Raw genomic sequence first — 12,219 nt, 5'->3', positions numbered from 1 at the left:
CTTTCTTGCTACCTAATCCCACATATCACACAGAAGTCTAATATTAGTACGTTTTTTTCTTTAAATTCCTCTGTAACAAATCCTAATCTCCCAAGCATATGAACACCTTGGCTTAGCAGGGCAAAGAACATGTGCTCAGAAATGCAAAGGAAAAGAGCATATTAATAACTTCCATATCACTACTCTCATACACACACATGCACACACATACAAAGTTGGAATTATACATATTTTAAGTTTTATATTTTTAGATAAAAAAAAAATAAATAACTGCATTCTTATTATAAAAAACAACCCACCTACTGACGATAACTTACTTTTGCCATCTCAAAACATAGCTGTATGTAGGTATTTACCATTTTCCCATGTAAGTTAATATTCTGCTAAAATATGCTTTTCAGTCTCTGCATGGTATTTCAGTGTATTTTTACACACTTTCTCAAACTTTAGCCAATTCACTTTACTAGACAGTTAAGTTTTTTCCAACTGGGTTGGGATGAACAGCCCTTTAGTATTTTGTTGGTATAAGTTTGTAGAAGTAGAATGGTTGAGTTAAAAAATACAAACGCTTTTGATGGAAAGGTTACACATTGCCTAACTATCCTTAAAAAATCATAGCATTTTTTAGGTCCACTGGTACTGTGTGACACTTCCCATTTTCCCATTTTCCTAAGTTTATAATTTAAAATGTCCAAATTATAAATTCATAATTGTGAATTTTAAAATTTTATGTTAAAATATATTTGCTCAGCTAGTAAATATTGGTTCAAATATTCATTTCTTTCAGTACTAGTGAGACTGAATACTTCTCATATGTTTCAAGTATGTATTAACCATTTATATTTATTACTGTAAATGATATCTTCCGATGAGGAAACCGAGATTCAGAGAGATTAAGTGACTTTTTCAAGGACACAAAGCTTCTACGAAGCAGATAATTTTTTTTTTTCATATTCTAAAATGAAATAGAATTGCTCTTCAATTGCTCTTCAAACTGAACTTTGGGGCAAAGTTCTGTTGGATTCAAGAGTTCGAGAATATCTAACTAACATACAAGTCTATTCAGGCCAAATAATCTTTATAAAATATCGCTTGGAGTATTACTGTGGAGATTTAATGAATTATAGTTCTTTTACTCCTTAATTTTTAATCCCAAGAGAAATCCAAATCAAAATTGGAAGACAAAAAAGAGATTGCTAAAAAAAAGGTATTGGAATATGCTGACAGCATCCTTCTCACTATCTATCAGTCATGAATCACTGCTGCAGACGCTAAAGGAGACTCCGGTACTCATGACCTCCTTCTCCCCATTATCACAGCATGAGGACAAAGCATCCAGCTGCGTATGTTTTATGGTGGTAGAACACAACCAGCATACTATTTTAAGAGATGTCCAGAAGCTGATGACTTACTTTTTGTTTCTGAATGCCCCTTTTCATTTCTATCCCAAGTAATACATAAGGCCAGGCTGTCACCCAGGCTGTCACCCACTGGCTTAACCTTGTGTGGCAATATCAAAGTCTCCTTTCTTTAATAACTAACAAGAGAGTCCATGAGTTAATAATTTAAGAGAGAGAGAGAGAGAAACAATAACAATAAAGGAAATATCAGAGTTACGTAAATGGTAAAAAGGGAGAGAAGACGAAGAAGAGGGAGGAGGAGGGAAGGAAGGAGGAAGGAAAGGGGCAAACACACACACTGGCAAAATGCAATGTAGTGAGAACTGGCCAAAGGTATATTTCAGCAGGATGAACGAATTTGAGGGACCAGGGAAAAGGGAAAGGGAGATCTACTGGAGGGGTAAAATCCTAACACTTCTTTCCACTTGGCTTTAAGATCTTATCCCAGAAGAGTGGAGATTTTGTTTCAGGAGCTGAGTAGTTAAGACCCCCTCAAGTAGTTTACAAGAGAAATGCTTCTCCACTCCTGTCCAATTTGCAATTATTTGTGTCCCTGACTAGCCCAGGCTAAGAAAGTTAAAAAGAACAGAACTTGAGCACCAAGGGGTCTCTAATCTCCTCCCTCTTCAAAGTGATGCTTCCTATACCATTTCTTGTCTTAGGCAGAGAAATCAGGTAGAATTATTGAGTGCTTGTAGCAGCAATGGAGAGGTGATTCAAGAGTTCAACCACTGCCGGCTAAAACACATGCAATTTCCACTTGAGCGCAGCACTGTAGGACACCAAAGCATTCCTGGATGTGGATGGAGGAATTCTTGAAGATCATGAGTAGGGTAAAATTCACGTAACTCAAGAGTAATTTTCCCATAACAATTCTGTATTTGTTTCTCATAGAAGAGGTTGGTGGTTTAATGCAGAGTTTGTGCACTTAGCTGAGCAAGACCACTGAGTTCAACCCTTGATCCTTCTCTGACTAGTGGAGGGAACTTAAGCAAGTTACTTAACCTTCTTTTACCTCAAATTCCTCAGCTTTAAAATGAAAATAATGATAATATACAAGATCTCATTTGATTTTTCCAGCAGCTGCATGGGATATAATGGTCCCTACTTCACTGAACTGTCAGGAGGACCAAAGTAGTCAGTATGTATAAAGTGGTTAGGAGGGTGTCTGGCAAATGTTAAGTGCACTATGATTGTTTGCTTATTAATTATCTTTTATTACCAGCTTAAGTGGAACTGCCTTTTAGTAAAGCATAAACACAGTTTATAATTCATCTGGCCTACATGCTTTGAACTTCTGAGATTCTTGACTTTTAACGCAGGAGATGGTAATTATTGCAAAATGAATGTATATGTTTGGACTCTATTCTCCTCTTTATATTACCCTATTTTTAGACTGCATAGTTCAAAGAAGCATAAAATGACTATGTACTATGTGAGCTTTAGGTGTGAAAGTACAATAGATTTAGGGTCCCTGACAGTAACTTAAAGGAAATTACTATTGATCAATATACAAGGGTTCTTATGTGTGTGAAATGGCTCAAAGTATCTTCAGGACAGGCAGGGAACAAAGGAGGAAGTAAGAAAATGCATGCCTAGGCTGGCTCCAAGTAAAACTCATGATGACATTTGTTGTGTGCCAGGCACTGTTCTAAGTCTTTTACATATATTCTTGTATTCAATTCTTACAATACCCTCATGAAATAAATACTGTGAATGCCTCTATTTACACATGCAGAAACCAAGACAAAAAATTTAAGTATTAATAACTTGCCCAAGGACACCCAACTGGTAAATGGTGGTGCTGGGATTTAAACCTAAATATATCCTTACCCCCAAAACCCAGGTGTAACTGTCTTACTACACCTCAAAAAACTGCAGTGTACAAAGTTTGTCTTAGATTCAAATTTGTTCTCTCTTTAGGACCTCTTTATTCCTTAAATACGGCCCTATCTACAACTGTAATGGGCATGGATGTGCTTATGGTAAACACTTCGGAAAATACCGAAGGATAGAAAGCAAAAACATTCAGACATCATATTATCACCCAAAGATGAGCACTGTTAAAATTTTGTGTTTCCTTCTAGACTTTTTTCTAAGTACATGGCTTTATGTTTGTTTTACATAGTTGTGATCACACTATATATACAATTTTAATCTTCTTGTTTTCCCTATTATGACATGTGCCATCCTATGCTCTTAGCAATTTCATAAACTTCCTTTATAGAGGCTGCATAATGTACAGCTGCATGGCAGTTCCATAAAATATTTACCATTCCTTTCATGCTGGACATCTGAGTATTTCCAGCCTTTTTACTGTAGGATGGAAATCTTTGTCCCCTCTTTCTTGATAATTTCCCTTCTTCTGACATTTCTTCAGATCTTCCCCAGGCACACAACGACTTTGGTATCCCTCTATCTTGCCTTTCTCAAAATTTATTTTCTGGAAATGAGCTGACAAGCTCATTCATACTAAAGTGTACATGGTTCATAAAACTTACTTTCTCTTCCAGGACACTTCTGTCCATTTACCCAAAGGAATGGCGCTCTAATTGTGAGGCGTTAGTTATCAGAAAATCGTTAGTTGGGGAGATCCCCCAATAGGAGGAGACTACAACAGCAAAAAGGTGCAGGGCTGCGGTTGCGGAGGTGGTGGTGTGGTTAAGGGGGGGAAAACGTTTTGTATAAGCTAGGGTGAAAAAAACTGAATAAAAGAGCCGAAGAGAATTGGAAAATTCACTCAGCGGCACTTACCTAGTTTCTCCAACTCTCCTGCTTTTGCCTTTCCAAAACATTTGGCCTGAGGGCTGGGCCCGCCCACCTTTTACTCAGCTCCGCTCGGTTGGGTTCTCAGTCTTAATTACTTTGCCAAGTCTCACAGCTCCGGGGCCTTGGGCGGCCACAGAGCCAGCCGCCAGGGGCGGAAGCGAAGTTCTAAGAGGGTCCGCTCCAAGCCCTGGGTCCGCAGACAGTCCTGTAGGAGCTTCACCTCCCTGGACCCAAACAGGAGAGTCAATAATACCCCTGGGGGCGGTGGGTTAGAAACCTCGTGTGAAAAGCTCACAAAGTCCAGTTCTGCCCCTAGCCCTCTTTCTTTCCCTCCTCCTAGAGGCTTCAGGCTTTCTAGGCTGTTGGCAAGTCCGAGGAGCAAAGGGAACCCAAGACAGAACTCAGTCCCCCCCAACTCTCCCCACTCGGGTGCTGCACTGAAAGAGGAGGCGTGGGGGTGTGCAGGCTGAAGTTCAAGCCAAAGGGGCCACTGACTCCGCCCCTCCGCCCCGCAAGGATTAGGGAGCCGAGGAAACCGTAAATCCGAAAACCTGGCCTGACCAATTAAAACAACAAAAAAGCGAAAGGCTCCAGCCTGAAACTGGGGCGGAGCACACTGCTCCCCTGAGGGCCGACCCGGCTGCTCCAGCTACCGCGCGAACGCCCTCCCAGGCTTGCTCCGCCGGGACCCCGGGCGCGCCACGCACGCACCCGCCTCCCTGGGCCGGCCGCTCCTCCCTCTTCCCTTGCTGGTTGGCCCGGGCGCCGCAAGCGCGGCGGCGGCAGGAGGAGCCGGGCGCGCCCGCCGCGCACAGCACGGGCGGCAGGCGCGGCGCGCGAGCTCAGGTGTTGGCTGCGGCGGTGCTGACAGCAGCGGCTGCAGCAGCTAGCGCACACCCTCTCCCCGTCGCGCCCGCAACCCTCCTCCACTGCGCCGCGGAGCTACCGGCCGTCCCAGGGCTTCCCCGGCCCCCGCGCGCACGGGCGAGCCCCACGCACAATAGCGGCCGCCTCTATTGCGGTTCCCAGCCCCGGCGCCAGCTATGGGGAAGCCGGCGAGGAAGGGATGCGACTGGAAGCGCTTCCTGAGGAATAACTGGCTGCTGCTCTCCACCGTGGTCGCGGTGGTGCTAGGTGAGATGCGTGGCGGGTGGGCGACGCGCGCGCCCTCACGCGCTCCCAGCACCCAGGCCGCGTGCGGGGCGGGCGCGTGTGAGGATGGGCATGGCATGGCGCTGGCGCACGCGGTGCTCGGTTCCTCGGCGCCCCCTCGGCTTCCGACACCGCGCGGGGGCTTACCCTCCAGCGTGCTGATTGCTCTGTGCGAAGAACAAAGCTCCTCCGGGACACCCGTTTGCGTGCTCCGCGAGCTTCGGGTTCCTGCTTTACCCAAAATGATCATAGGGGCTTGGAAGGGGGAAAGGGAAACGTGTAGGTCTCGGTTCTTACCGTTTGGAAGCAAATGTGGTTTAATTGTTTAAATGCTATCTGCTCCCCTCCCTTTTTTTCTCCCCCCCCCCCCCCCCCGGAACCACGCGTTGTCCGGACAGAGCGACTGTGGATGATGGTTTGCGGTTGAACTGGAACAGGCACCTGAACCTCGGGAATGGTCCGGTCCCCGGCGGGAGGGAGAGTGTGGATGTTACAGTCGGTCACTCTACCTAGTCAGTGCCTGGAAAGGTGCCTGCCCACGCGGCGAGCCGCTGCCCGCACCCAGGCATGGAAAACCTACCAGATTTGTGCTTGAACTCAGGGTGTTCGGTGATGGTCCGCAGGAAGTCTAGGGGAAGGGAGACCTATCCGATTTCTCCCTTTCCACCCTGCAAATCTACCGAGGTCGCCTCCTTGAGCTCCCCTGCCAGCCACATTTCTTTTCTATTGAAAATAATATTTAAGTCATATTTGCTTGTTTTTAAACAAGGTGTATTTAAGTGATTTATTCCTGACACATCACTGGATCAGGTGCATGTCTGAGCCATTGCCCAGAGGTATTTAGACTCTGAATTTCTGCCAGGTTGTCCTTTACAACTTGGGCCTTGGGATGCTCCTCTTTGGTGTTGGAGCCAAGACTGTCTCCTCCAAGACCTGGCCCAGGTGGGGACACCCAGCAGGTGAGGCTCCTTTGAAGTCCTCACCTTCCCTTTGGAAACTGGAGCTGGGAGGAGGGGTAGCCTGTGCCTCTCCCAACCCCAAGCATGTTTCTCTCCAGCTGTTGCTTCTCAATCTCAGAATATTTGGTGTCACCTGCTTTCTCTCTTGGTGCCCCACCCTCAAAAAAGTCTGTGGAAGTTAATGGGATCCTCAGGGTCGGATTTGCTTCTCTAGATCCTTGTGCAAAGTCGGGTTTCTAGTAAATAAATAACATCCTGGAATTACTTTAGCAGAGGCTATCTGTGGGAGGAAAAGCAAGAAGCAGAGGAGCAAGTCTTGACTACTTAAATCTATTTCCCCCAAGAAGAGTCACGTGGCTCTAAGGAAAGGGCTGTCCTGCCTCATCACATTTTAAATCACAGATTCCTCAAAAAGAGTGACGTGATTTTCCTGCAGTCAAGTAGATGAGATGGTCTTGTTTTCCTAGTGACAAGAGTCCAGAATTAATTGTGAAATCCCTTCTTCAGGATGGTTTTGGGTAGACTGGCATTTGCCTCCTGATTCCTTGTGGAAGCGAAATGATCCTGCCTTTTCAGCTGTGGGGATTTTCAGAGACACCCACCTGTTGACCACGTGTGGCATGCTGGTGTTGAGTTTACTGATTCACTGAAGGCTGGTTTGGCAAAGATTTTGAAAATTGTTCCGTGGCCTTCAGAACCTGTCACGTATATACATCTTCCGGGTCAAGGGGGATAACATGTCTGTTTTGCAGATGTGGCCTTTGGTGTCAGATGGGCAATTTTTTCCAGTTTTAATGTGGGTAAGCCCCAGGAGCGTGATACAGATACTTTGCTCCAGAAAGGAAAACACAATATTAAACCTGTAAGTACTCAACTGAAGTCTTTCAGCACATTTGCTCCTCAAGGAGTAACATCAGGCGGTCCTGAGCATTTCAGCTCTTGGTCTGAGAAGTGTCAGGCCTACACCACCTTCAGTGCACCCATCAAAAGGCTCTTCCCAGGATCCTTCTCTATTCTTCATTCTTTGGGCTTGAGTACAAAAGTCACACCTCTGTCTCTGTCACCTGTGCTGACTCATTCTGGGTTAAACCCAGAAGTGAAATTGCAACCAGCTTGTAACAGAGATGCTAAGTCCATCCATAAGCCCTTTTGACCATGATAGTAAGTTTATTTTTGTAACAGTCTTAATTGATACAGAGATGGCAAACACTCTCATGTAGCCTCCTTTCTGAACCTTTCAATGTGTGGGCCTTAAGAAAGAAAAAAGTTTAATTTATTACCCTGACAGAATATCATCTTCTGATTAAAACTGAAGTGTTTTGTCCCTGCTGTGTATAGTTCTTCAACCCTGACACTTTAAAATATTTTGATTTTTGAACTGAAGGGCAAAACTTTTTAGCAGCCAGCTGAAAGCCTCTGATTTTTTCAAGTATGTGAGGGGAGGTGAAATTAAAGGTCATTTTATTAGGTGTAAATGTTCATTTCTTTTGTGGACAAAGAGATACTAAAGCTAACTATTTCCTTATATTGTTGCTCATGAAATAAAGAGACTGAATAGTTAAGTGACTTTCTTTGTTAAAGTGACTATCTTTCACTCTCTGTTAAACCCTACAAGGTCCTGGAGATAACATCTTAGATTTTCAGATGAGAGGCCTTTAGTAAAATCTGATTGTGTATGTGTGTGTGTCAGTCACTCAGTTGTGTCTGACCCTGAGACCCCATGGATTCCTCTGTCCCTGGAATTCTCCAGGCAAGTACTGGAATGGATTGCCATTCCCTTCTCCAGGATCTTCCCAACCGAGGAACTGAACCTGGGTCTTCCGTATTGCAGAAAGATGCTTTACGGTCTGAGCCACCAGGGATTAGGCACAATTTTCACTGTATTCATTACGATTCTTTCAGGCCTTTCCCTTGCTCCCGTAGTGTAGTAGTATGAGAATGGGGACTGGAGTCAAGAGTCTTAGATTTGAATTCTGATCCAGTCATGCTCTGTGACTTAGACAAAATCTCTCATTCTCTGGAATCCTCAATTTCCTCATCTGGAAAATAGGGATATAGATCATTCCCTCCTGTGCTATTAGAGTTGATTAAGATAATGTGAAAATACCTAGTTGTATGACTGGCATGTAACAGGCACTCAGTAAATATCATTTTAAGGTGATTTGAACACCTTGATTCTGAGGAAATTAATATTTTCTTATGAAATAAGGTCTCTCATGGTCTGTCTCTGTCCTGCTTGGGCTCCAGCCTAGAATTCTGAGGGTGATTCAAGTATTTTGATGACATGTTCTGTCAAGGTGAACACCAGCCTCCAGAGCACTCACTATTCATTGTTTTAAAAGGATATGGAAAGGATTAATCATTTTGTTTTGTGCCCCATAGCATGCTTCTCGTTTCATTTAACAGGCAGAAATTCTGAGGGAAGAATTTTTGTGCTTTCAGTGGGAATTCTGTTCAAGCAGAATCAGTGTGCGAGAATTCTGTGCATTGTAATTCAAGTCAGCCGGTAATGATCATAGCATGTGTAATGTTGGCAAAGCGCTCACGGAACCCTCACCCTGCTCACGACATAAAGCCTGATCATTCTGCCCAGACAGGTTGTGCTTTATTTCAGTCGTTTGAAAAATCTGATTTCCAGCTTATGGATTTTCAAGAAAGGATAGAGCTATTGTTATTTACAGGACAGAGCTGACAAGCTTATTCTTTCTGAATAATTTTCTTCATCACGCTAAAGGAAGCAATCGTTTATAGATTCAGATTCCATTGTCTAAAACTGAGAACAGTTTCTTCATGTTCTTAGTGATACCCTTGCCCAAGCCGGTCTCGTGTCTCCTCCGCTGGGGCTCTTGCAGTATATATCTAACAGTGCTAATTTGAGCTGTGGCATAGGCTGTCTTGCTGTGTTTCTACATGTCTCTGAAACCCCTGAGTATGGGATGGGGGCAGGGGAACGGCTTCAGCTCAGTGTTCAGAATGTATTTTGTTATCATGAAACTCATGTGCTTCAGCCTGTGCTGCTGGGCCTCTAATCAGCTCAGCCTTGGAATATACCAGTACTGTATAACTGGTGCTTAAATCATTTGCTCATTCAACAAATCTATATCAAGCATCTGCTGTGTGCCAGGGATTTTTCTAGAGCCAGGGCCCATAACAGGGAACAAAATAAAACCCCTGTCCTCATGGAGCATATGCCGAAGTGGAGACAAGAAGACAGTACACTGGATAAAGAGGTGAACTACAATATAGAGTATGTTGGATGGTGAGAGTGTTCTAGAGTAACATAAAGCGGGGAGGGGAACTGGGCAATTATAGCTGGAATAGGGTGAATGGGAAGGCCCTGCTGCTACCGCTGCTGTTGTTGTGTCCAACTCCTTTGTGACCCCCCATGGACTGTAAGCTGCCAGGCTCCTCTCTCCCTGGGATTTTCCAGGCAAGAATACTAGAGTTACCATTTCCTTCTCCAGGGGACCCTCTCAACCCAGGGATGGAACCTGCATCTCCTGCATTGGCAGGTGAATTCTTTACCACTGAGCCACCAGGCCCTGCTGAGAAGGTGACAGTTGAGTTGAGACTGGAAAGAAGTGAGGGAACATGTGCACAGATATCTGGGGAGATCTCAGCATGCATGAGAAAGAGCATGGGAGTGGAGTGGGAGGGGGAGAGGCAATAGGATGGTGTGAGCTCTTATAAGGACTTTGATTTTTACTGGAGTTGGGAAACTGTTAAAAGGTTTTGAGCATAGTGACATGGTCTGATTGTCTTAATCCGCTCTCCTGGTTGCTCTTAGACCATAGACGGCAGACACAAGGGTGGAAGCAGAGACACCGGCTTAGGAGGCTAGTGCAATTAGCCACTTTTCTAATCTCATTTCTGTCATGGTTAGTGAAATCTTAGGAAATGTTTAAGAAAAATCAATGAGAAAAATATTGCAACTGTAAGGTAGGCATTATTGTTTTGCCATTATATGGATGAGGAAACAGACATGGAACAGTGCAGGACTAGCTCAGGATCACTCCAATAACAACTGACAATTCCCAGCTTTACTATACTTTCCCTTCCCCTCCTTTGGACTGCTGTCCTCCGTCTTTCTCCCCATCTCCCTGGTCCTTGCAGAACCTCCTGGGTATCATGGTGGTCTGGCTGTGTGCCACGTCGAAGTAGGGAATGAAGACTCTGTAGTGTTCGGTTTGGGCTGCAGTTGCCCCTTTCTCCCCTGAGACTGAGAAGGGGCAGGAACACGCCCCCAGGGACTCTCAGAACTGCAGTGTGTACCCTGGAGGAGCACTGTTCCTGTGGGGTTTGCCGGACTCATTAGCCAGGTTGGTCTCCACTCCAGGCTCAGCGTCACCCTTCCACCTTGGTCCACGAGGCTGCCCTGCTATTCTCTCCACCTTCAAAGTCTGCCCTTCTTGCCTTCTAACTAAGTGGTTTGGTGTGACTGAGGTACATGAGGGGAAAAAAAGCAAAGCTGCCACAGAGGTCAGGGGTCAGATCTTAGAGGGATTGGAATGCCACACTGCTAAGTTCAGACATGCTCCTGGGGATGAAGCTGGGTAGTGACATGGTCTGGGCTGTGCTTAGAAAAGATCCTTGAGGCAGATGGATGTGGCGAATGGATCCAAGGAGGGGGATGTTGCAGGTGGGCAGAACACCCAGGGGATTACTGTCGAGGTCCAGGTAGAGAGGGAGATGGGGGCCTCGGCAGCAGTGGGAATAGAAAGGAAAAGACTGTGCGGTGTTCGGCAGGTTGACCTCACACTGCTTGACTAGGTTTGGTCCTTGGAACAAGGAGGTAGTGATCTCTAGCCGGAGAGGGAGTCCTGGCGGGGGCAGCAGCTTGGAGAAGAACTATCATGCCTTCCCACTGCATGGGACCAATAGCAACTTGCTCTTTGTTACCCTGTAGTTAGAAAGTGAAAGTGAAGTCACTCAGTCCTTTCTGACTCTCTGCAACCCCATGGACTGTAGCCTACCAGGCTCCTCTGTTCATGGGATTTTCCAGGCAAGAGTACTAGAGTGGATTCCCATTTCCTTCTCCAGGGGATCTTCCCAACCCAGGGATTGATCCCAGATCTCCTGCATTGTAGGCAGACACTTTGCCATCTGAGCCATCAGGGAAGTCCAAGTAGTTAGAGTATTTGCTAATTTTTGCCCTCCCCACTGACCCTTGAAGAGCCCTTGAGGGAAGGAATTCTGGCTGCCCCTCACTATATCCACATCACCTGTCACAATGCCGGTGCGCTTAATACATTTGTTGAATTGTTGAGTCATTTATGACCCAGAGAGATAGTAACAGTTTATCTTTGTTTATTGAATGAGTAAATTAGCCCAAACCTAAGCTTGAATTCCATCATACATTCTTCTCTGCCTACTTCAGCCTCCTTTGATTTGCATCACTAAGACAGATTTATAGTTTATACATACTTATCAAGTATGTTAAACTTTTCTCCCTCACAACTAGGTTATAGACCCCTAGAGGGCAGAAGCATTCCTATTACCCTTAGCATGCACTGGAAAATAAAAGGAGACCTTAAAGTAATGAGACTGACTCTAAAATGATATATAAAAAAATGAATCTGGCAGTTAAACTCTCTGGGTCTTTGTTTCTTATCAGAAGGAAGAGAGGTTGGATTAGCTGGAAGAGAAGAAAGATTTCACTGATGTGCCAGCTCCCATTTGTAGGTAGCCGACTATCTGAGGTGATACTTTGTTGAGAAAGAATTGGAAACGAAAGTTCTGAAATTGATTACTGGTATCTGCCCAGGGCTTACAATCAGAAAACAGTGGCCTGCGTGCTGCACACTTGACCCTGGGTCACATCACTGAATTTCCTTCTAGATTTAAGAGCCTTTAGCTCTATGCTTGTGTAGTCATTCCTCAGTTCATTGCTCAGAGTCAGAGGATCTCTTCCTTAGGGAACTTAGGAAGAGTTAAGGTCA

General features: G+C 45.0%; 2 protein-coding genes across 3 annotated transcripts in view; one reads left to right on the top strand and one right to left on the bottom strand.

The window, feature by feature from the left end:
- GLIS3 (GLIS family zinc finger 3) overlaps positions 1-4,945 on the bottom strand; it is a 674,957-nt gene extending 670,012 nt beyond the window's left edge. Inside the window, exon 1 of the mRNA XM_061132893.1 lies at positions 4,155-4,945. The gene's annotated coding sequence lies outside the window, so the exon portion shown is untranslated. The remainder of the gene's footprint in view (positions 1-4,154) is intronic.
- A 68-nt stretch (positions 4,946-5,013) lies between these two features.
- The window catches only part of SLC1A1 (solute carrier family 1 member 1), a 73,160-nt gene continuing 65,954 nt past the window's right edge, over positions 5,014-12,219 (top strand). The window contains exon 1 of one of the 2 annotated variants that reach the window (XM_061132903.1): positions 5,014-5,303. In XM_061132903.1, coding sequence (XP_060988886.1) covers positions 5,213-5,303 — 91 coding nt within the window. In that variant the 5' untranslated portion in view covers positions 5,014-5,212. The remainder of the gene's footprint in view (positions 5,304-12,219) is intronic. The other variant, XM_061132902.1, reaches the window with a different exon arrangement.

This window comes from Dama dama, chromosome 29 (genome assembly GCF_033118175.1).
Source record: "Dama dama isolate Ldn47 chromosome 29, ASM3311817v1, whole genome shotgun sequence".
Lineage (NCBI taxonomy): Eukaryota > Metazoa > Chordata > Mammalia > Artiodactyla > Cervidae > Dama > Dama dama.
This window is presented reverse-complemented; position numbering and strand designations above follow the sequence as displayed.